This window comes from Rana temporaria, chromosome 7 (assembly GCF_905171775.1).
Source record: "Rana temporaria chromosome 7, aRanTem1.1, whole genome shotgun sequence".
Taxonomy (NCBI): Eukaryota; Metazoa; Chordata; class Amphibia; order Anura; family Ranidae; genus Rana; species Rana temporaria.
In genome coordinates this window covers 180,099,917-180,126,168 of record NC_053495.1, presented here as the reverse complement: position 1 = coordinate 180,126,168, position 26,252 = coordinate 180,099,917, and the positions used below count along the sequence as shown (strand labels likewise).

Genomic DNA, 26,252 nt, shown 5'->3' with positions numbered 1-26,252 from the left:
CTGCATCCTGTATGGAGTGGTCACCACTGCATGAGATCTAATGAATGTAAGGGACAGGCCAGAAACAGTAAGGCTAAGGGGGAAAGGCGCTAGATGATTATGGACATCCTCCAGCCAAGGAATAAGGCATAATAAGTATATCTGACTTGCTGTGGCAACTAATGAACACTATGAGATGCTCACTGTGTGCAGAGTAAGCAATTTCAGTACAGAAGAGGGGCCTTTACAACAGTGCAATACTTAATGTTAAGGCTGGAGTTAAGCTTTAAATATAACGTTTGATTTATGTTTGGATATTGCTTGCATCTGTTAGCTTGTTGAAAAATATAACTTGTCTGTAAATATTTCTGCTTTGGCTTGGTGTATCAATTCCATGAATGAGCCATTTTGTATACATGAGGGATTACAGGCATATATATTTACAGATCTACTTTTAGTGCTTACACATGTTTGCATTTCTTGTAATACATTGTGCATATTATACGTTTACATATATAGTTGGAATGGGTTTTGCATGTTTATCAGATGTTATTGTAAGTTTATATGGAGAATACAGCTAATATGCACAGTAAGAAAATTGACTGTGAAAAAGTGTTTATTTGGTGCCATGTATATACTACATGTTTTCATGTGCGGCAAAGAATTTGAGATGTTAAGCAAAATTCAAAGCCGTTACAAGGGTGGGTGGGATCAGTTTAAGAAAGATAATCAAGTATTAAAGATTGGTTTACAGCCTCATCCTTTACAGTTTTGTATTAAAAGATCATCAGATTATTGGAAACCATTGCTCATTACGAAAAATCCTTCCTATTGGATCCAATTTTTTGTGTGTGTATATATAAATATATAAAATGTCAAGTTTTCATATCAGGAATCTGTGATAATTAACATTAACATGATAAAAGTCTGCCAAGTTTTTCATTCCAAAGTATCCGAAGGCTTCAAATATTCCCTTGCATACTAAATAGAAAAATATTCAAATTCAAATAATACACTCGGAAAAAATTCAACCCTAACCCCAGGCTATGCTCCATCCCAATCCACCACCCGGAGGCTTCTCTGGCTGTATTTTATATTTATATTAGAATTACAGTATATTATAGTATAGTTATATTATAATAATATTTATTTTATATTTTATATTATATTCACCTTTATTAGATGTCTTTTGGTTGGTCACATGACATGCAGGGCTACTCTTTTACAGCGCTGGGTGGTCCTTAATCACTTGATGATGTCAGTGCAACTCTAAACATCATTACACTGTGGGAGCAGGGTACCAAGTTTATGCCCCTTCAAATGATAGCTCCATGATGCCCTACACTTACAGGATGACCACATTCTTCCAGGTTGAATGACGCTGTTGTGTCACCACGGATATTATGCCATTACTTATTTAACACACGTTAGGACACTGGAGCATGTACTCCATAGCAAACCATATTTGTTGGTAAATCCAGCATATTTAGGCTGCAGATGCATCCATGTAAATCTAGTCCATAGATACTGATAATTTTACACTTTGTATATTAGTGACCAAATGATGTGTTTTACCAGGGCAATCTTTAGATCTGAACTCCAAGCCAAGAGATAAATACACTGCTTAAATACATCTATGGGACCTATCCTACCTACCAAAGGATTTATATTTCAGTTCATTCAGTCCTGTGATTAGACAGTAAAAGTGTAGCAACACACTGATTAGATCATCTATCTGCTCTCTCCTACTGCCAACATATTCCTTGTCAGCCCAAGGAAACATCTTCCTTTGAAGTTGGCCTCACATAAAGCTGAGAGGATCAACTGTGCAGACAAAGAGAGTGGTAAGAAGATCCGAGCCCGGTAGGATGCAAACACTGCAATGGCTCGTGGCTGTAAGGACCCAACAAGTATGAAGCTAGGGTTGGGAAGGGGGGGTTGGAAACATCTTCCTTGGAAGATGGCCTCACAGAAAGCTAAGAGGATCAACTGTGCAGACATAGAGAGTGGTAAGAATATCCAGGAACGGTATGATGTAAACATTGCGATGGCTCATGGCTGTAAGGACCCAGCAAGTATTAAGCCAGGGTTGGGAAGGGTAGGTTGGAAACTTCTTACTTGAAAGATGGCCCTATAAAAAGCTAAGAGGATCAACTGTGCAGGCATGAGAGTGGAAAAATGATCTGGGTTCAGATGGATAAAAACATTGCGATGGCTTATGGCTGCAAGAACCCGGCACGTATGCAGCTAGGATTGTGAAGGGTGGGCCAATTAAGATCAAGAGAGGGATAACCAAATGGGGAAAGTACGTTCTGTGATTTTTTTTATTATATATACATGCATTCATTGGGTTTTTGTATCTGCTTGGAATTCATCTTTCAATCAGCTTGTAAAATGTAAGGACCATTCATTTGTTGAGTCTCGGACAAGCCTCTTGAGTTTCAGTAGCTGAGAACTGTAAGTTGTAATAAATCACAGGGCTCTTATGAGCCGGAGCTCTACAGCTGGGATGGAAGTTCTGTGTTGGCAGCTCAGTAACACTCCTTTGTCTCAAACTAGTAAAATGTTCCAGGCTGATTGTGTGTAAAGTCCAGCAAGCTAGAGGGCAGGAGGCCAGCTGGCAGAGCCCGCTGTGGACAGGAAAAAAGATAATGTTCTGTACAAATCCTCTGTGGAGCAGTCAGCACCTTTCACTAGAGGACTATTTACATATCGACTTAACTGAACGTCAAGTGTTGTTCACAAATATCAACTCTTATGAATACAAACTCCTAAAATGAGACTACTACTGAGAACAATATGAAGGCTGCCAATTCAGATCTTCTAAAAAAAATGCTGGTTTTCTGGCTTTAATTCTTTCACAGTGACTGACAAGAAAAAGCATGCAGAAGGTGAAATTAGGACTGCTGGTTTGCATACTTGTTGTACTTGCTGTCAGTATCTCAGAAGGTACTGAAACCACTGAATTAGCAACATAGCCAGACAGCTGGAACTTTCAGAAGGTGCGGTCAGCATTAATAGCAGGTTTTCCTTAAAGCAAATCACTAGGCCAGCTTTCACCAAACCTTTTAACATGCTAAAAACCCTTGAAATAACTTTCAAAGCTCAGGGAACCCCTGCTAATAATTACCGGTACTATATCTAGGATCATAGGGCCAGATTCACAACCAGCGGGCGCAACGTAACTTTTCCGATTTAAGTTACACCGCCGCAAATTGCCCAAGTTAGAGCCCGATCCACAAAGCACTTACCTGGAAATTTGCGGCGGTGTATCCTAAATCAGTCCGGCGCAAGGCGGGCCAATTCAAATGGGGGCGAGTCCCATTTAAATCAGGCGCGCTCGCTGTCAAATTTGAAAAAAATTTGACAGCGACGCGGGAAAGACGGGTATACTTTTACATGGTGTACTAACTTTACACTTTGTAAAAGGTACCCTATCTTTGCGACGGCAAACTAACACTTACGGCGACTTCACGAAGGGAAAAACCTTTGTGGATCTCCGTAAGTGCTAATTTGCATACCCGACGCTGGTTTACGACGAGAAATGCCACCAGCGGCGGCCGCGGTACTGCATCCTAAGATCCGACAGTGTAAAACTATTACACCTGCCGGATCTTAGGGATATCTATGCGTAACTGATTCTATGAATCAGCCGCATAGATAGAAACAGGGATACGACGGCGTATCAGAAGATTGTGAATCTGGCCCATAGTACATTAGTGTCAGTGGAAAAAATGCTCCTTACATTTGTGATTATGGGAATAATCCCTCATATGCAGATAGCTAAAAAGATCACTGTCGATAGTGTTTACTCATTTGAGAGTCTCCTCTACACAAAAATAAACAACACAAATTATTGCAGCTTTGTGATCATTAATACATTGAAGAATGTATTTCTTAAAGCGGGGGTTCACCCTATCGCCGAAAAAAAAAAAAAAAATTTTTTCTTTTACCTTAAAATCAGGCATTGTAGCGCGAGCTACAGTATGCCTGTCCCAAATTTTTTACCCCCGTACTCACCTTGTAGTCGTCCATCGAAGATACCGGGGAATGGGCGTGCCTATGGAGACGGAGGATGATTGACGGCCGGCTCTGGCGCGTCACGCTTCTCCGGAAATAGCCGAAATAGGCTTGGTCTTCACGACGCGTGCGCATAGCCTGTGCGCAGGCGCCGTGAAGAGCCGAGACCTACTCCGGCTGTCTTCGGGGAGAGTGACGTGCCAGGGCCGGCCGTCAATCATCCTCCCTCTCCATAGGCACGCCCATTCCCCGCGGGAGCCGAAATCTCCATCTCCATCTCAATCTGAAATGTCCGAGTACAAGGTGAGTACGGGGTTAAAAAAATCGGGACAGGCATACTGTAGCTCGCGCTACAATGCCTGTCTCGATGGTAAAATGTGTCGGGGGGGGGGGTGAACTACCGCTTTAAGTGCAAGTAGTGAGAATATCTAGTGGAAGAACAAATGTTGTCTGGGAAATTTTTGGACTAAAGGTGATTATTATACCAAAGTTGGTTTTCTTATTTTATCTGATAACAGGCTTTTTTTTTTTTTGTTTCTGTTTTTTCAGGTAAAATGTTAATTTTATCAAAATCTTTCAAGTGAAATTCCCCCCGGCACCCCTATTCAAATCCACAAGTGGCTGAATAATAGTCCAGCCTAGCAGCTGTTGGTGTAGAAAGAGGAACAGGAGTGCTGTAGATGTCCTCTTCAATTTGCTATTCTAGCCCTGCAGTTTCAGAAGGTATAACTTATTACAATAATATCGAAAACTTAAAAAATATATATTAGACAAACGCTGAAGAATTATACTTACTCTCAAACCAGTAAACCCAGGAGGTCCAACACCACCAACAGTTCCCTAAAAAACAAGAATGAGTGATGTCAAATAATGCCAAAAAATCTAACCTTACCATATTTACGGTACTTCCAATTCTTTTTTTTTTTGCTGTGGTTTACCTGCAGCGTTCCTGCGGGTTTTTTTTTTTTTGTTTACAAACTTTTATTGAAAAAAAAAAAATAGATAGTGGTACTTCCAATTCTAAACAGTTTTTCTCCCTTGTCATCCTAATTGTTTGCTGAATTTACCCACAAGTGTCCAGACATGGCCAAGCACGGCAAAAAAGAAAAGTTCACTTCTTTTGGACTTTTCCTAATTCAGCAGGGCCAAACCTGAACTACACAGCGGTCAAATGTTGTACTTACTGCTCACTCTAAAGGCAGGTGTGTGCTTGTGATGTCAAGAGTGCGAATCAGTGCAGCTTGGTTCTTGATTGGTCAGGCTGTCTTTGATCTGTACCCATGTTAAGGTAGATGGAGCATTGGAAGTAGAATGCACTGTGTAGAACAGGAAGTTCCCCAGCTACTGCCAGGGATTTAAGTAAAATCTATAAAAGTCTCCTATAATGTGCAATATTCCTGGCCATGATCTATATACTTGTGAGAATGGGCAAAGCCCCAGTAGATAGTGGGTTCTACATAGATCAGGCAAGCTACACAGTTTTATCACCTTTGCCTTGGATTTAGGTAAGTTCTACAATAGGTCTATATGATGTGCAATGGCAGCACTATTAAGCCAGCAAAGTTCCACTGAAAGTGGTCTTTTTTGTTAAAGAGAACAAAGAAGTTGTAATGCGTTGTACTGGTCCTGTCCTCTCGTATGCTACTGTCCCAAGCGCTGATACATTCCGTTGAATGTGCTTAAATATCACAATAGACCCAAAAATACTAGTAACAAATGTATTACTTCCTCTAACAGTAAATTTGAGCACTTGGCATTCTAAAAAATAAAGTTTGCAATCAATCTTTGCCAAGCTTCCTGGCAGCAATGCAGATACTCCCACATTACGGTGACTAGTGATGTTTTTTAAAAGTCATGCTCAATGCATCACACAGGAACTCACAAAAGTCCAAATACTGTCCAAAAGACCAGCCCATTTGGCAAACACATGAACTGTCAAATCACCAACTTGCTTCGAAATGACTTACAGAAAAACAAATGACAAATACATCAAATCATTAATTCTATCTTTTCTTTCTGAGTGGTGTGGGGGACTTTGAGGGTACCACCTCCCATAATTCGAATATGTATGTTATGGACTGTATATGTAATTATAAGGAATTTTTTTTTCAAATAAAGATGAATTAATACAAAAAAAATCATTAATTCTAAGTATTATTTAATGATTAAAAGTAGGGTTCACTTCATATTTAAAATATGATAAATGAGTCATTTACATGATAATTATCAGTCTGTTATTTCACTTAGGATCCGAAAGTGTACCAGACATTAAAAAGAAACATATCATTTCATGAAGATTAATGATGGATATACGGAACTGATTTGGTGAACTGATGAAAGGAATTGCTTAAATGGAATAAATTATTTACTATTGCCTTGAATGAATTACTCCTCATCACAAGCACCTTTTAAAGGCTTTTGGGACATTATGTTCCTGTTGCCCCGAGCTAAAACAAGCTTACAAATTGTTATACAAACACAATTCAGTGTTACCAATTTTAAGGTTTAGTATTTCAGCAATACACTGAGGCTCTGTAAATGAAGCAGATACTTACTGGGCTCCCATCTGGTCCGTGAGGCCCTCTATCACCCAAGTCTCCAAGAAAACCCTAGAGGAAGCACAGACATAAAACAAAGGATTGTTTAGAAGTATGGCCAGTATTGACATATGCATTCATGCATAACATTGCAAGTTGAAAAATATACACATTGTGCAATATAGTATAACCAGTCCAGTTATAGTGAAGCCGGCCAAGAAGAAACAAGAAGCCTTCAAGTAAAATATTCTGCCTACTTTAAAAAAGGCGTACTGTATTTAGTTATTTTGAATTATAATTGCAATTACAGTATGTTTATGATTTTCTAATTTTTACAAATATAAAATGTCATTTTTTTGTTTGTGTTGTAATTATGGTAGTAATAATTTTGCCAATAGAGGGAGTTCCCTGCTTCTTGCTTAAAGCGTTTGTTACCCCAACACTTCCTATTTCTGATATGTGCCTGCTGTACCATGTACTTGTATGAGAAAGTATCCTATTCTCATTGTATTGCTTCCCTTATGTGAAATCTGTGGCATTGCTGTCAGTCCCCTTGCATTCCAATTGAAAACTCACCACACTAAGCAGGAGAGCACACCGATGTCAGTTCTCTATCTATGCTGGCAACTCAGTGTGCTCTTCTCCAATGATCAGACCTGTCCTGACACAATGATTTTAGCTGAAATCAGCTGATTGGCACAGAACTCTGTGTGCATATAAACAGCGATCTAGCTGTTTCTTCTCCCTGAAAAGCAGGGAGAAAAAAAGCCAGATCAGAAAGTAAAAGCTGTAACATTACACATTGTTAAGCACACATTTAACCCCCTTCTCAGCCAGTGTCATTAGTACAGTGTCAGTGTACAATATTATCACTGTTTTAGTGTCACTAGCAACATCGGTGTCAGTTAGTGACCCTCCTAGATAGTGTCTGTTAGCGCCAGATTGCCAACCACCCTATCAAGGTCACACTACAAGTTGCTGATCACCACCATTACAGCATAGCATCTGCAGCTGCAAAAACAAAACCAATTTAATAAATCAAAGTTTGTATATGCTAGAACTTTTGCAGAATCCAAATAATATACACTTATTGTTAAAAAAAATATATATATATATGTGTGCATTTTATAATAGAAAGCAAAAAATATAGTTTTTTTTTCTACATTTTGAATCTTTTTTCGTTTATATAATAAAAAAATAAAAACCCCAGTGGTGATCAAATACCACCAAAAGAAAGCTCTATTTGTGTGAAAAAAAATATATTGGGCGGTCGCCAAGTGGTTAAATGGGTGTTGCATTTCTATACATGTCTATGGAAATGCAAAAACCACCTAAAGTAGGTCAAATGCAGGTCAGAAGTAGGTCAGATATCCTGTCAATGAATTCTAATACTCAGATATGTCCCAAGCTGATGCCACACAAGCACAAAGCCCATTAACATTAACACAGGCCATGTACTGTATATCTAAAGAAAGTTAAAAGGACCATACAACCCCTTTTAACAATTTTTTCCAGCATTTTCCCTAATTCCTAAATAAGACATGTATCCCTTTTTTAAGAACTGCTGATAAAATGTCAAGTGTGTATTTAGTTCCACCAATATATAAATATATATACACACACACTATATTACCAAAAGTATTGGGACACCTGAATTTACACGCACATGAATGTTAATGGCATCAAAGTCTTAGTCCGTAGGGTTCAATAATTAGTTAGTTGGCCCACCCTTTGCAGCTATAACAGCTTCAACTAAACATAACTGCCTGACCTCACAAATGCGCTTCTGGAAGAATGGTCAAACATTCCCATAGACACACTACTAAACCTGGTGGACAGTCTTCCCAGAAGAGTTGAAGCTGTTATAGCTGCAAAGGGTGGGCCAACTCAAAATTGAACCCTACGGACTAAGACTGGGATGCCATTAAAGTTCATGTGCGTGTAAAGGCAGGCATTCAAATACTTTTGCTAATATTAGTGTATATAGTGGTAATATTAGTGTAAGTATTAAAATAATACCTATAATCCTGTTATATATTGATCTCACACTGGTTTGTGTGCACAGAAATGCATCAACAAATCCAGATATGAGTTTGTAAAAAAGAGCAGTGAAAATATCTCTATATCTCTATATAGCTTGTGTAGGGAGCAGAGCGGTGGGAAGAGCCAGCAGGCTCCATCCACTACAGGCTACCTGTAGAAAACTACAGGAGGGGGCGGAGGCAAGACCAGTCACCCTGCACAAGGAGAGAGAGCAGCAGTGACCAGTCTTTATTACAGGAAGCTCCTGCACAGAAGCGGTCAGACCAAACCGATGAGAATGGTCCGACGGACCATTTTAATCGGTTCACCGCTGAAGTGGCCTGATGGTCTGATGTGTGTACACACCATCGTTCCAAAAACCGATCGGGTCAGAACACGGTGACGTCAAACACACGACGTGCTGAATAAAACGAAGTTCAATGCTTCCAAGCATGCGTCGACTTGATTCTGAGCATGCGCGGGTTTTGAACCAATGCTTTCTGTACTAAATATCGGTTTGGACCGATCGGGCATCGGTCCATCGGTTCGGTTTTGAAGCATGTTTTAAAATTTTGGACCGAAGAAAAACAGACCGATGGGCTATACACACGGTCGGTTTGGACCGATGAAACTGAACCTCGGTCCATTCTCACCGGTTTTGTCCGACCGTGTGCACGGGGCCTTAGTGTTTTCATTGAAGGCCCCTGTGACAGTGTGACAATGCAAGAACACAATTGGGAGATAGGGACACAGCGTATCACCCTATACCAGGGAGTGAACATTGACCTTGATGGCAAGATCACCAAACAAAAATTTTGTGAAAGCTGCAGGCTAAAAATATAAAAAATTGCTTGTTTGAGCTTATATGAGATTTTAGAAATTGGGTTTATATTTACTTGAAACCTTTTGGCTTTTAATCTAGTTTAATCTGCTGGAACATTTACAGGAAAACAAAAGCACAGCAAGGAAGTCTCAGCATCCATTTCCTCCTCATCCTCTGCACTGCAGAGATGACATCACTCCCTTCGCTTTGATAAGACGCAGTGATACTCAGCCTGTGAACAGCTGTTGCAGATCACTCTCCCGTGTCCTCAGTATGTCTTCCTTTGAGAATTTATCCTGTGAAGTGCTGATTATTGGAAACAGGGACACTGCAAAAATGTGCAAAATTGGGATTTGCCTTGGCTTGTTTACTGATAAGTCTGCATGTTTAAGAGAAACACTTTTAGTTAAAGCTGAACTCCATGCACCAATCATTGACACTCATCACTAAACAGAATTTGCAATAATTTGCAATAATGTACGAGTCCAAGTACCTTTTCTGTAACTAGAGTTTGCCTCCCTGTTATGGCGGCCATACATATTTTGTAAAACAGGAACATAGAAGAGTGACAGCAGAGAAAAAAAGACCAAGTGGTCCATCGAGTTATAAATGTTTTTTCTCGTACATCTTTTAAAGGCAATAAAGTTGGAGATATCACAAGATATCATATTTTATTATGACATAGGAAAAGGAAATCCAATGTATTTCAGTTGGTCAAAACGTCCCCTTTCTTTGGGGCTTGTGTGCTGGCAACGAGTTCATTTTCGTCCTGAACAACAACTGCAAAACTGGATATGATCAAAATGACCTGGGTTGTTAAACTAATCAGGAATTGCTATCAATTACTCATTTGGGTTAAGTGATACCCAGCACCTTGTAACACCAATGGATGACGCAGCATGTCAAAACCTCTGTTCCATGGTCCTAAGGCACTGGGTCATTGGAGACCAGATTTTGCATGGTGAGGCATCAGATGGCCCAATAGTGCTTTCAAAGGTATAATACAAGCTAAAATATTCTAAGGTAATATTAGTATGATATTTTTCTGTCCAGAGGTCAACTTTAAACAAACAACCTTACTTTCAACCCTTAAGTTGCCACGCCTAGACGTAAGCATTTTCAGGGAATTTTGGAGTGTTTTTTTCTTAGATTTTTTTGGGCATATTTAGGCGTGAGCATCTTTGTTTTAGCCAATGGAAAGCTAGTTACTAGGAGGAGGAGATGGTTATTTAGGCCTGAAAAAAACGCTCATCTTCTGGTATTTTTTAGGCATCTTTCAGAGGCTCACGTGGGGCCAAAAATGTCCCATACTGCTTCAAAAGTAGCTCATGTACCAATTTGAGCTTCAGGTGTCGAGCTACAGGCACCGAGTGCTCATATGGGAACAGGCACAATTTATAAGCATCGATTTTAGGTTGCTAAGTGTGTTGGAGCTTTGAGCTTCAAGCTTCAAAAAGCTCAGATATGAATCAGGACCACATTATCTACCCTCCTTACCCAGCCTGCACTAACGCTCCCCACCCCTGACTTACCTCTGCAACAGGGTCACATCCTGTGCAATGATTAATTCACTTTGGGTAGAGATCCTCTTTGGTGCAGGGCACACCTATGCACTGAACACTTAAAGACTTGTATAAGGCTATCCTGGACACTGGCATTGCATATTGGGTTGGCCCCATACAAGTCTATAAGAGGTCAATATGCAGAATTTTTGTTAAAGGGGTTGTAAAAGTTTGTTTTTTATTTTTTAAGGGTCAGTAAACAGTGCACAGGATGCAGGTTTGCTGTAACGGTAAGTAAAACGTTGGGATGGGGGCTCTGGTAGCGGTAGTTAGTTCATGAGGGATAGGGAAGGCAAGGGCATTTAAAATTTAAAGTCTGACTTGGCCTTGCAAACTGTGTTTGAATCTGGAGGAATTGTTACATTATTTCCAGTAGGGTGGACCTCAGACTGCACTCATACGATCACAACGTACAGGTCCTGCTGTTGCGCACAAGAGGCCCATGGGAACCAGAGTACCCTCAAAGGTATAATCATTTTTGGCAAGGGTCAACTCTTTTTATGGAAATCCCCTTTTTGAACTCCCTTGTACACAAATATGCTACTGCTCATCCCAACACACCCACATCTGCAATCTCCACAGCAACTTTTTTCATTCTTTGTGTGAAAACAAAGAATTTCTTTTTTAAGAAACAACACTTTTGGGAAGGTCTGAATAACCCTCCAGGGTTCACGAACTAAGGTGATGCTTCGGAAAAATGTAACAAAACACGTCTTCTCTTTTGATTTAAACCATGTGCTGCATAAAGTTATTCAGCTGAATAATAGTACACGTACTACCGATGTCTCTTAAAGCGGAACTGCCAACATACAGCATGTGCACGGTTGAAGTGAAGTATTCGTTTTAATTCTGTTCATCCTCTCTTGCGAATCACATACCCCACAAGACTGTTAAAGCAGGACGAAACTACAATATACCATCATAGCTTTGCAGTTCTTATATCACCTGCATGGGTATGAATATAGGATATTGATTTATATGAATGCCTATCATATTGCTGGTGACCTCAAACAGTTTTCTCTAATAAAGTCATAGGGCCAGATCCACAGAAGAATTACGCCGGCGTATCTATTGATACGCCGCATAATTTGAAAGTTCCCGCGTTGTATCTTTGTTTTGTATCTACAAAACAAGATATGACTGCATCTGGGCTCGATCCGTCAGGCGTACGTCTTAGTACGCCGTCGGATCTTAGGTGGATTTTTCCGCTGGCCGCTAGGTGGCGTTTCTGTCGAATTCTGCGTCAAGTATGCAAATTAGCTAGATACGGAGATCCACGAACGTACGTCCGGCCGGCGCATTTTTTTACGTCGTTTGCGTTCGGCTTCTTCCGGCGTATAGTTACCCCTGCTATATGAGGCATATCCTATGTTAAGTATGGCCGTCGTTCCCGCGTCGAATTTTGATTTTTTTTACGTTGTTTGCATAAGTCATTTGCGAATAGGGATTTACGTAGAATGACGTCACCGTCGTAAGGCCCCTTTCACATTGGGGCGTTTTTCATGCGGTACAGCGCTAAAAATAGCGCTGCTATACCGCATGAAAAATCATGCCCTGTAGTCTTCAATGTGAAAGCCCGAAGGCTTTCACACTGAAGCAGTGCGCTAGCAGGAACGCTCCAAAAGTCCTGCTAGCCGCATCTTTACCGCGGTATAGGAGCGGTGTGTTCACCGCTCCTACCGCGCCTTCCGCGGGCGGTATTAACCCTTTTTCGGCCACTAGCGGGGGTTAAAACCTCACCGCTAGCGCCCGAATATCACGGTAAACACGATGGTATAGCCGCGCTACAAATAGCGCGGCTATACCGTCACCGCAGCTCGACGCTGCAATGTGAAAGCAGCCTTAGCATTGGCTTGTTCCGGTTTAATTTCGAGCATGCGCACTGGGATACCCTTACGGACGGCGCATGCGCCGTTCAAAAAAAACGTCATTTACGTCGGGTCACAACGTATTTACACAAAACACGCCCCCATCACATCGATTTGAATTGCGCGCCCTTACGCCGCCAAAATTACACTACGCCGCCGTAACTTACGGCGCAACTTCTTTGAGGATAAGGAAAATACGCTCTAAGTTACGGCGGCGTAGTGTATCAGAGATACGCTACGCCGGCCGCAACAATGCACCACGCTACGAGAATCTGGCCCATAGTGCCTAAAATACACTATATTACCAAAAGTTTTGGGATGCCTGCCTTTACACGCACATGAACTTTAATGGCATCACAGTCTTAGTCTGTAGGGTTTAATATTAAGTTAGCCCAGCCTTTGAAGCTATAACAATGTCAACTCTTCTGGGAGGGCTGTCCACAAGGTTTAGGAGTGTGTCTATGGGAATGTTTGACCATTCTTTTAGAAGTGCATTTGCGAGGTCAGGCACTGAATGGACGAGAAGTCATGGCTCGCAGTCTCCGCTCTAATTCATCCCAAAAGTGTTCTATCGCTCATCCATGTCTTTATGGACCTTGCTTTGTGCACTAGACCAACTCATTTGATGGAGGGGGATTATGGTGTGGGGTTGTTTTTCAGAGCTTGGGCTTATCCCCTTAGTTGCAGTGAAGGGCACTCTTAAGGCGTCATCATACCAAGACATTTAAGATCAATTTTGTGTTTCCAACTTTATGGGAATAGTTTGGGGATGGCCCACATCATCCACATCAGTGCCTGACCTCACAAATGCGCTTCAATGTTACTTATTTTGCATCTTTATGATATTCCTTATATTTTCATGTTGTTGTTGTTCTTTGTGCTGCTTTAAAGGCCCTGACGAAACGTGTAGGCCATATCTTCGAGATCTTATACTAGGATCCGCACACCCTGAATTCAAGAAACAGTAGACTGTACTCTTTCTTAGATTGTAATATATTTTTAATATCTCCATCCACGGATGGCAAATAAAGCTTCTCTCTCTCTCTCTCTCTCTCTCTCTCTCTCTCTCTCTCTCTATATATATATATATATATATATATATATATAAAAAGTGTAATAAATTATTATCTACATCCCACTAAGGCACATTTAAAGTCCCACCCCACTCTATTTTAAATTTTAATTTTGTATTCTTCAGGGACGGTGCCTTTGTGAAGGTATATTTGTTTCACGCCTACTCCCACCCCTACACAATATTTTACCTGCCAAAAGATTTGCATTTCTCTCCATACAGCCCTAAGATTTACACAGGAATGAGAGAGGGGAGAGCAAGGTTAGTGACCTGACTTTCCCTGCTGTAGTTAAACAATACAAATAGGTCACCTTCCTGCCCCAGCTTGTGATTGGACAGTGAAAAAGCAGCAGCACATAGTCACTCTGCTCTCTCCTCCTATCACAGAGCATAAAATAGCGCTGCCCTTTCCACATTCAGCCAGCATTCAGGTACCTAAACTGGTTGTGTTTAAAAATATAAGCTATGATTTCATAATGAATATAACTGTTTATTTTATATCTGCTTGGATAATTATTATTATTATTATTATACAGGATTTATATAGTGCCAAGAAAATACCATTTCACAACTACTCTGCTTTTAGCAGTTTTGTATAGCCAGACCAGTGAAAATTAATATCCGATGGTACGTTTTTATCCAAAAACCCCCCTTTGAATTAAAACACCAGTTTTTAATGAATATTTCCATGTAGCTCGATAAAGCATGTCGCTGGAAAGCAAAATCTCCGTCTGGGCCAAAGTCCAGTCTTTAAAAGCTGCAACTTGGCTACATTGTCAGGCTTTATATTGCCATATGTTTGTGATGCGCTCTATACAAGGCCAGAATGATGTAATGCTCGTTGTCCATGTGTGTGTTTTCCAAAGAGGTGCTGCAAGACAACCTAAAATAACTCAGGAGTGCAGTGAAACTGGATCCCAACCAATTATCGCAGTTTTTAGATCCTTGTAACTGCAGAATGTGTTTGGAAAGCACTTCTAAGGTGAACGGTCCCTCTGTTATCCGGTTTATTACATATTCCGCCATGAGGTCCGCTGCTGAAACTGTAACATTTGTGAAACATTTACTGGTCTACAATCACATTTGTGTTATTCATCAGATGTGTACTTTGGTATAAAAGAGCTGAATCTGAATGGGTTATTCTGTCCAAAAGAATTATTCCAGGTTTGGATGGAGGAAGGGCAGAACGCTCACCAATTTCTTACATTTTACCCCTTGGGAACAGTGCAACCTCTTGAACTTCAGTGCTTTTAAAGAGAACCTGACCTGGATAAAAAACATTTCTAAGGTAACAAGAGTTTTTGAAGTTGAGATTAAGCCATAGCACTCAGAGTGCTAAATCTTGCTCCCTGTCATTCAAAAGTCTAAGGGGCAGATCCACAGAGACCTGCACCCGCGCAGCGTATCAGAGATACGCTACGCAGCCGTATCTTACCTGGCTTTAAATCGAATCCTGGAAGAATTTGCGCCGTAAGTTACGGCGGCGTAGTTTATCTTTGGTGGCGGAATTCAAATCGGCGATTAGGGGGCGTGATTCATTTAAATGAAGCACATCCCCGCGCCGAATGAACTGCGCATGCTCCGTTTCTAAATTTAGCGCCGTGCATTGCGCTAAATGACGTCATTTTTTTTAACTTAGACGTGATTTACGTCCATCCCGATTCACGGACGACTTACGCAAAAAAAAATTCAAATTTTGACGCGGGAACGACGGCCATACTTAACATGGCAAGTCTAACTATACGCCGCAAAATAGCAGCTTTAACTATATGCCGGAAAAAGCCGACTAGAGACGACGTAAGAGAATGCGACGGCCGCACGTATCTAATTAGCGTAGCTAATTTGCATACCCGACGCGGAAAACGACGTGAACGCCACCCAGCGGACGCCAAAATATTGCATCTTAGATCCGAAGGCGTACGAGGACGTACACCTGTCGGATCTAACCCAGATGCCGTTGTATCTTGGTTTGAGGATTCAAACCAAAGATACGACGCGGGTAATTTGAAAGTACGCCAGAGTATCAGTGGATACGCCGGTGTACTCTGTCTGTGGATCTGCCCCTGAGCTTCTACTATCCACCAAAGTTCTGGCATTTTGCAACTGAGTTACAGAAGTGGTGCTTAAATTGGGAAAGGGAAAGACTTAATCTTGACTTAAAGGGGTTGTAAAGATACAAATTTGTTTTCCTAAATAGCTTCCTTTACCTTAGTGCAGTCCTCCTTCACTTACCTCATCCTTCCATTTTGCTTATAAATGTCCTTATTTCTTCTGAGAAATCTTCACTTCCTGTTCTTCTGTCTGTAACTCCACACAGTAATGCAAAGCTTTCTCCCTGGTGTGGAGTGTCATGCTCGCCCCCTCCCTTGGACTACAGGAGAGTCAGGACGCCCTCTAACACACAGCTCCTTTCTCTATCTGCAACGTAGAGAGCGTCCTGACTCTCCTGTAGTCCAAGGAAGGGGGGAGCACGACAAAAATTGTACCTTTACAACCCCTTTAAGCAAAAGTCAAAGCCCCATATATAACATAACCTCAGGGTCCAAGCTAGCTCTGAAGGGATCAATTGAATGTCTAAACCAGATGTTCAGCAATAATGTTACCTTAGAAATGTTTTAGGTCTGATTAGGTTCACTTAAAGTGGCTGTAGACTTCAAGTGGTTCTAAAGGCAGAGTTTTTTTTTATCTTAATGCATTCTATGCATTAAGATAAAAAAACTTCTGTGTGTATCTGAGCCCCATCCTGATCCATCGATGTGCACGACTGCCTTGGCCTTCCGGGACTCTCACTCCTGAATGGCTGAGGCACAGCAGCGGCGCCATTAGCTCCCGCTGCTGTCAATCAAAGTCAGTTAGCCAATGAGGAGAGAGAGGGGGCAGGGCCGAACCACGGCTCTGTGTCTGAATGAACACACAGAGCTGTGGCTCAGCTTGGGTACCCCCATAGCAAGCTGCTTGCTGTGGGGGCACCTGTCAGGAGGGAGGGGCCAGTAGCTCTGAAGAGGGACTCGAGAAGAGGAGGATCTGGGCTGCTATGTGCAAAACTATTATTATTAGCACTTTGACTTTAGTATCACTTTTAGCTCTGACTCCTGCTTCTTCCTATTATGTAATGAGTTTCTCTCTATTAATCACTGAGGCTTCTGGAAAGTGCTAACCCAAGGGGGAAGCATGTCAAAGTTGCATCTGAAGTTGGAAGACCATGTAACAACCGTGCCCATTTTTGAGGACTCCTTGGACTAACACCAACAAAAACTTCAATTACTTGCACTTTTGGGCTACATTCACACTGAGGTGCTTTACAGGCGCTATAGCACTAAAAATAGCACCTGCAAAGTGCTTTCACACTGGAGTAGTACGCTTGCGGCACGTAAAAAAAAGTCCTGCAAGCAGCATCTTGGAGGCACTTTAGGAGGAGTGTATACACCGCTCCTAAAGCGCCCCTGCCCATTCAGCGCCGCTGCCACTTTTAACCCTTTATTTGCCTGCTAGCGGGGGTTAAAAGCATCCCGCTAGCGGCCGAAAAAGCACCTCTAAAACTAAGGTAAGGCGCAGCTCTAGCACTAAAACCAGCGGTGCTTTACCACCAACACTCCCGTGCCTCAGTGTGAAAGTGCCCTTAGGCAAATAAAGTCTTATTTGTTTATGACAGGCTTACTTTAAAATGCCTTCATTAGCAATTCTAATTGCATTCATTGCATCCTCATTATTTTATTTTCCTATATATTTAGTTGCAGAGCATTTCAAAACACTAATAAATCACTAAACACCTTCTAACGGATGAAATGATTATCTGTAAAACCACAATTTCCCCTTTGCAATAAAACACATTCTCTGTACATGACTTGGCACTCACCTGGGCGCCTTTCAATCCTTTTTTCCCAGGTGGTCCTGGCATTCCCTAAGGGAGAAAAAATGATTAGTAACGTTTCTGTTAGAGATGCGGTTTCATTTTTATAAATGCTTGTTACATAAAATGTGTATTTAACAAAACGTTCCCTGTGTCCTAAAACAGTTCTCATTTTGGGTTATTATGGTTAAGCAAACCTGTTATCTTAGCGCTAAATTCAAATTAACCACTTATTGTGTAGCATGAAAGAAATTACTTTTAATATTCTGGATAGTTTGCAGAGTTCTGACTTTACTTGTTCCAGGTCAGTAACCCAGAAAGAATGAAAAAGTGGCAGCTGGGAAACTGATATTCTCAGCATTGCAAAGCTATAGGTCCACTTAAGTGCATTTACATGCAGTGCTTTGTTATATTGATGAAGAAAGTCAATGTGGTTCTTCATCTGTCTTGAGTGTTGTTGGGTTTCTCGTGTGTTGCTGCACCTTAAGGCCTCATTCACACTTGGCGGACTCCGTCTCTACGGAGTCCGCCTGCTCCCGCCGGCTCAGCGGGAGATTAGTCCGCAGATCCTTGCTGAGCCGACGGATGACAAGCTCCTCTCTGCTCACTGAGCGGGGCGGGGCTTGTTGGGGCACCGCTGTCTCCCTATGGAGCGATCTGATAAAAACGGACAGCATGTCCGTTTTTAATCAGATCTTACCCGATCCGAATGGACGGATGGGGACGTGGCCCCCATACGTCTGTTTTTAGCGGGTCGGATGTCAGGGGACATGTCTCCGCTGACATCCGACGCTCCATAGCGATGCATGGAGCGACCGTTCAGGTCCGTGACAAACGGACCCGAACGGCCCTAAGTGTGAACGAGGCCTTAAGGAGAAGGGTGTTCGTCCTGGTACATTGCCTTTAATTAATGCACTGTCCTATGTCAACTAGTTGGGAACGCAGATAGTTTAGAGTTAAGCCCTGTACACACGATCGGTTTGTCCGTGTGGGCCCCATCGGTTTTATTTCCATCGGTGCAAAAGAAAAGAACATGTTTTAAATTTCTCCTATGGATAAAAAAACTAAATAAAAATCCGATCGTCTGTATGGAACTCCATCGGTCAAAAATCCACGCATGCTCAGAATCCAGTCGAGGCATGCTTGGAAGCATAGAACTTAATTTTTTTCGGCTCGTCGTAGTGTTGTACGTCACCGCATTTGGACACAATCGGATTTTTGACTGATGGTGTGTAGGCAAGACTGATGAAAGTCAGCTTCATTGGATATCCGACGAAAAAATCCATCGGATTCAGGGGTCAAGTCCTGGGGAAAAAAGTGTCGGAACTCCCACCCAAGATCCACTCCCCCACCAAAAAAAAAAAAAAAAAAGATACGCTCATATGCATAATTACTAAACCGCAAGTTCTTTCTAAATCCCGCAATAACTTGTGGCAGACCTCCGCAATGTCTCCTGGGAACAATGACAAAAGCTCCCAGGAGACATTGCGGCTTAGTGAAGGATTGGCTCGGGTGGCTCGGCTGCTCTAGTCCTGCAAAGGGAACTGAGTTCCTGCTGTGAAAAAAGTGCAGGAACTCCGTTCCCACGCGTTCCCGCAGGACTTGAGCCCTGATCGGAATAGATTCCATCAGATATCGGATCGTGTGTACAGGGCTTCACGTGTATTCGCAAGAGTCTGTTTCTAACGTGGGTTTTGTTTTGTTTTTATGGAACAGTTAGAGATAGCGAGGTGCAATTTTGATATTGTTTTTTGGTACAACACATTCTACAAACTGCAGCTAAACTGAACCAACCATGACCAACCATAAGTAGATAAAGAGTGCTTGGAAGAACCTATCCTATGTGGAAGTGGAAAGGATAGGTTTAGTAGTGTATATTTTGTTAGCTGGGTGGGGGAGTTATGATGAGGTAAGTGGCTCTGGGCACTTGGCCATCAGGCACCATTTTGCAAAGAAAACTGACTGTATGAAACAGTGTGTAGGCAGGTGTAATTTATTTCCTCCACTGTAGGTTGTGCCCATCCACAGCAGCTCTGCAGTTGGAGAGGAAATCAGGAGGAACCTAGTTCCTCTATGGTTTCCTGGGTCACTGAAGAAGCAATTCGATTAGATATTGTTGCCCCTTGTGATTCTGGCAGCCATCTTGGGTCAGGCAAAGCCTATTTAAGACACCGGCTCCCGGGTTTGGAACGCTGTATGCGACTGGGAGCAGGAAAAGGTACCCCGTCTCTTAGGGACAGTACTAGAGGTAGGGAAAGGTTTCTAACGAGGAGGGAAAGTGTAGGTCGCAACTCTTATGGACATCTTCCCAATTGGGTATGAAATGGCCAGGTCGCATTCTGCCCCTTTCTGAAAATGCTGTCATTTTGGCTGGAACCTGTTCTGTTCAATTGCTATAACCGTGAGTGCACCTGATTGGTCAAGCTTCCTACCGGGAATTATGTGAACTGTTTATGCACCACACTGCACCCCACCTACACTTATAGCACTGAAAACAATTCATAACACACAAAGCATGAAGGTTGACCCAAGTACAAACATGTACAGTATATGGGCCCTAAGTCACTATAGTCCGCAAATTGTGAGGTCCCATTGGCAGCAGATTTTCAAGACTTTCAAGTTTCAAAATAAGAAAAATTAGACCTACTCGTTCTCCTTCAGGTCCGGGAGGTCCTGGCAACCCAGCTATTCCTATAAAGCCCTTAAAATAAATAGAGAGGTTTTCTTTTATTACAAGTTTAAACATACAAACACAGAGCAGTCAACTATCGGAGCCTCTAAAACAACTCTGAATCTTTTAAGAGCGAAGGATCTTGTCAAACTTCTAGTGGAAAATATGGAACGGAATATACAAGTCATGCATGAATATGACCTGGAGGTATTTAAAGTCACATCTGCTGGCTGAGTGGGGATGTTCATGTGCATCATTCATACAAGACACTTGTTGGAAACAGAATCTCTTTGCCCGGCGATGTCTGCTGTGGTTTTTGAGCTGCCAGGCCCAGAGACCAAAATGAGATGTTAGTCGTCACTTGTAGAAAAACTTCCCCTTGACAAATATGTTACTAAGCTTCTGGATTCAGAATAATCCTTCTGACATCACTCCCTCTGTCTGCTTTCTGATTGTTGTGTTTGTACATGCACAGTTTAGTTTTGCCAAAACTTGCTTGAGTTTCCGATTCTGATGTGCGGCTAAGTAATCCCTCGAATGACAGATTCGTTGTACAGTGAGTGCGGCAAGGTGCAATGTTTAATAAAGGTAATCTAGGATTTACTCATTCCATGTAAGATTACCCAGCAATACAGTAATGGGATTTTGGCTTGTGATGTACAAGAACCCATGGCTAATTTGGCCCGTAGACATTTAAAAAAATCCAAAAAACTTTTGTATGATTCTCTAACGTGCCATTTTTTTTTATTTTTTTTTTTGCTGGCTAGCTGATAAGTGTGCTGAAAAATACATTTTGGGGAGATTTACTAAAACTGAAGCACACAGAATCTGGTTTAGCTGTACATGTTAGCCAACCAGCTTCTAAATTCTGTTCACTTAAGCTTTGGCAATAAACCCTAGAAGTTGATTGGTTACTATGCACAGGTGCACTACATTCTGTGTGCTCCAGTTTTGGTAAATCTCACCCCCTGTGTAGCACTCTCTCAGTTAGGTGGCTAGGATGTTAGGTAAATGTATTTCTTTTGGTTCCTCTGTAGTCATTGGAGCATTTTTTTATTTTAGCTGTTCTGGAATTCACAGGCTGCAGGTTTCATTGCTTTGCCCTGCCTTCTAGTAAGCTCTAGAACATGGGTGTTTAACCTATGGCCGTCCAGCTGTTGCAGAACTACAAGTCCCATGAGGCTATGCAAGCCACTGACAGTTACAAGCATGACTCCCAAAGGCAGAGGCATGATGGGACTTGTAGTTCTGCAACAGTTGGAGGGACACAGGTTGAGCACCGATACTCTAGAAGTGATGGCGAACCTTGGCACTCCCGATGTTTTGTAACTACATTTTCCATGATGCTCATGCAATCTGCAGTGCAGGGGAGCACCATGGGAAATGTAGTTCCAAAATATCTGGGGTTCCAAGGCTCGCCATCACTGTCTAGAACAGGGGTCTCCAAACATTCTAAACAAAGGGCCGTTTTTTTGTCCTTCAGACTGTTGGAGAGCCGTACTATGGCCAGTGGCAGTAGAAATTTTCCTGGCATCATTGTTAGTGAACATCTGTAATTAGGAGGAGGAATGGTGCCCCATTGCTGGTATCATAGGGAGTAATAGTGCTCTATTAGTGATGTCAGTGGGAGAAATGGTGCTCCATTGTCAGTGTCAGATGGCAGAATAGTGTCTTGTATCAGTGGGAGGGATAGTGCCCCAAGGGCCGGATAAAGGCAAGCAAAGGGCCGCAGTTTGGAGACCACTGGTCTAGAACATAGGGAGTGGAGCAAGGCAAATAGGCAGCATGAATATTTATAGTGCTGCAGGAAATCCATGACAAAGTGGGCCCAGAAGGTCGCTGAGAAGCACATAAATGGTCTGAGCTTTAGAACAGCAGTGCCTTCATGTTTCAAGGGATTCCACCTGTCAAGGTACCCCCCCCCCCCCCCCGCCAAGCCCTTCTATTGATCCAAACAGTTGTTCATCAAGGTTCTGGATGTGGCAAAGCAGAGGGTACAGCTGCCCTTGGCCTCTTTGTGAGTACTAATCTCCTACAAAGATTCTGGTGACTATGTACTATTGTGATAGCTGGGTCAAGTAGACTGCGAAAGACTGTACTTCGAACTTGGACCAAGCAGTTCTTCCTGAGGTGTTCATACCCCTGGCCTTCCTTAGTCACTCATGGGAGAACCATCCTTTGAACTGAGGCCAAATAGTTCCTCTCCTGAGGGGTTCATACCTCTAGCCTCCTCTGATCTCTCACAAGAGGATTATACTCTGAACGTAGTAGAAGATTTGTTCATTAAGTTTGGCACATAAAGAAGTGTGTCCTCTGGTATTGTTAGTGTTCTGGAGTATCCCGTACTACCCTGCACCTCCTTCAAGTTTATTTAATATCAAAATCACAAAAACACATTTCCTAGACTGCTTTTTGTGTCAGCATGCCTGAACTGTGCATGGTGTGTGCTGCCAGCCTTTGTACTAGCGAGGGAGAACTCTGGTCATCAATATCATCTGTGCTGCAGTTATCAATAACTGTGCTCTCATTACAACGGCTATTTCACGGGTAGCGCTATATTTTGTATGTGCAAAGCCCTTTCTTGTGCACCTTGCTTTAAAATCTAATTATACACTGGGGTGATCACCATTTTTGTTTAGCCTGTAGGTTATTTTTTAGGTTCTAATATCAATTTTGATAACTTTACCCAGGTTTACCCAAGTGGACTGTGGCCTCGGCGATCCAGATCTCCAGTTACGAATTGGAGATATGCAGAATATGGTAATTGCAAAGACTCCACTTATACCAATGACAGGTACACTTAAAGCAGTCAGGTGAATGCACATAAATTCTCTTGCAGCAATTCTCACCCAGCTTGCCAAACCTTCCTTCAACACTGACAGCCTCAGTTATACAAAATGCTCCAGGCAGGAAATGTCACTTCTCTCTTCACGTTTTTAATGTACTTCATTCATTTCGGGGAAATGTAAATGTGATCGTTTTATCCTGCAAGCGTGCGCACCTCTGGAATAATGTTTGCCTTCATGTAAACAGCGTGTTGTGGGGAAAGATCCCTGACACTCGGCAGACAGTCACCAATCAGGAGCTGCGATCAGTCACATGCAACACATCATCACAGCTCTACACATCACAAGCCAGAAATGCAGTGACTTACTCTAACCCCTTTAGGGCCCGGGATTCCTTCTGGTCCAGCTAAGCCCTGTGATAAAAGAAAGAGAGAGAGAGATGTTAGTTCCCCATTGAGACGCCTCTCTTATTGTCTCCTGCATACAATGCGTGGAGTTTTTGTATTTTGCCTCTAGTAATGAATTTCTTCCCCGCTAACCCGCAAACAGCTTCATCCTTATTTGTGAGTTGACTGAACTGAAAGGCATGCTGCTTTGGTTTATCTAATGTGGAATATTTAGGTATCTCACATGTAACAAATTAATAAGAGTTAACACAGCACGCCAAGAATGTCCTCTGTGTAATTGCAATACTTCATTAGGAAGAACCAAGACTCTGATTATCGTTAACCCATTCAGCGTCTCTAATTAAGCTATATGCAGGAGTTGTTTGATAAGGAGTTGCCTTGCTCATAGCCACCAATCAAGTATTAGTTGAAAAAATAAAATGACAGCTGGCTGTTAATTGGCTGCTGTGGACAACTATATTTCCCCTAGTACCAATAGGTTAAACATGCATACATAACACTACATTGCAAGGTCATTCGTGGAAAGAGTCCATGCACCAGAAATGCAGCATTTTTCCTTTTGTTTTTTGTTTATTAAAGTGTAATGCCGCGTACACACGACCGTTTTTCATGACGTGAGTGGGCTCCAGAGCATTTTTCATGACGTGAGTGGGCTCCAGAGCATTTTTCATGACGTGAAAAATGGGCTTTAAAAATTTAGAACATGCTCTATTGTTTTGCGTAGTTTTTCACATCGTGAAAATGGTCGTGTGTAGGCTTTAACGACGTGAAAAAAATGCGCATGCTGAGAAGCAAGATATGACACGGGAGCACTCGTTCTGGTAAAACTAGCATTCGTAATGGAGCTAGCACATTCGTCACGCTTTAACAGACTGAAAAGCACGAAGACTGAAAAGCGAGAATTGTCTCTCACCAAACTTTTACTAACACAAAATCAGCAAAAGCAGCCCCAAGAGTGGCGCCATCCGAATGGTACTTCCCCTTTATAGTGTTCGAGCATTTTTTTTTTCACGATCGTGTGTATGCGTAGGCAGGCTTGACAAGAATCGGGTTGAAAAAAACGTTGTTTTTTCTAGACCATTAAAAATGGTCGTGTGTACGCGGCATAACTTTAGTGAAAAAATTGGCAAACAGACAGGATTTCTTTTTGTAGAAGGCCCTGTACAAACGATCGGACAAAACCGATGAAAACGGACTGAAGTTCAGTTTCATCGGTCCAAACCGACCGTGTGTGGGCCCCATCGATCAGTTATCCTTCGGTCCAAAAATGTAGAACTTGCTTTAAAATTCAACCGATGGACGCCTAACCGATAGGTCAAAACCGATGGTTAGTACGCAAAAGCATCGGTTCAAAACCCGCGCATGCTCAGAATCAAGTCGACGCATGCTTGGAAGCATTGAACTTCATTTTTCTCTGCTTGTCGTTGTGTTTTACGTCACCGCGTTGGACTCGATCGTTTTTTTAACTGATGGTGTGTAGGCACATCAGACCATCAGTCTGCTTCATCGGTTAACCGATGAAAACGGTCCTTCGGACCGTTCTCATCGGATGGACCGACCGTGTGTACGCGGCCGAAGAGACACACTATAGGGGGGATTTATTAAAAGTGGTGGGCACAAAATCTGCTGCAGCTGTGCATAGTAACCAATCAGCTTCTAGGTTTTATTGTCAAAGCTTAATTGAACAAGTTAAAGTTAGAAGCTGATTGGCTAACATGCACAGCTGCACCAGATTCTGGTAAACCTCTCTCTATGTCTCTTCTGCATTAAAGTTTTTTCCTGCCTTTATGCCCTGTATGCACATGCAGCTCAACGTACAATTTCACCAATGCCGAGATGGATAAACTCCTGCATATGCAAGGGAGTGACATCATCTTGGCCCACCCTATTAAAATGGCAGAGGACCAGTGCCCAAAACACAATTCGTCAAAGATGTCAGTAGCTGGTGAGATGCTCCGGTACGCTACAAAAACTCACACACATTGCAGTTCCAGGTTATTAAAAGAGACCCGGTCACCAACTTAAAAAAAAGCAGTTAAAAGCACAAAAAATATTTTAAATGCTTATTTACCACATTGTTTCCTTTCCATAAACATTGTTTATATCTTGCAAGCAAATTTGACCATTTCAAGAACAGTCAATTTCCTAGCACAGCCCCCTTTACCTACATACATACATTTTTTAAGTACAGTGCCCTTGAAATTTTCCACATTTTGTCATGTTACAACCAAAAACATAAATGTATTTTATTGGGATTTGATGTGATAGACCAACACAAAGTGGCATATAATTGTGAAGTGGAAGGAAAATGTTAAATGGTTTTCATTTTTTTTTACAAATGAATATCTGAAAAGTGTGACGTGTGTTTGTATTCAGCCCCTGTAATACTCCTAACCAAGATCTAGTGGACCAATTAATCTCAGTATAAATAGAGCTGTTCTGTGAAGCCCTCATAGGTTTGTTAGAGAACCTTAGTGAACAAACAGCCTCATGAAGGCCATGGAACACACCAGACAGGTCAGGGATAAAGTTGTGGAGAAGTTTGAAGCAGGGTTAGGTTATAAATAAATATCCCAAGCTTTGAACATCTCACAGAGCACTGTTCAATCCATCATCCGAAAATGAAAAGCATATGGCACAACTGCAAACCTACCA

The 26,252-nt window shown here is 42.0% G+C and overlaps 1 protein-coding gene across 1 annotated transcript in view; it reads right to left on the bottom strand.

Annotated features, from left to right (window-relative positions):
* The window catches only part of COL24A1 (collagen type XXIV alpha 1 chain), a 359,199-nt gene that overhangs the window by 155,824 nt on the left and 177,123 nt on the right, over nt 1-26,252 (bottom strand). The window contains exons 10-14 of the mRNA XM_040360554.1: nt 23,559-23,603; nt 20,381-20,434; nt 17,740-17,784; nt 6,555-6,608; nt 4,795-4,839 (exon numbers count right to left, since the gene is read on the bottom strand). Of these exons, the coding sequence (XP_040216488.1) occupies nt 4,795-4,839; nt 6,555-6,608; nt 17,740-17,784; nt 20,381-20,434; nt 23,559-23,603 (243 nt within the window). The remainder of the gene's footprint in view (nt 1-4,794; nt 4,840-6,554; nt 6,609-17,739; nt 17,785-20,380; nt 20,435-23,558; nt 23,604-26,252) is intronic.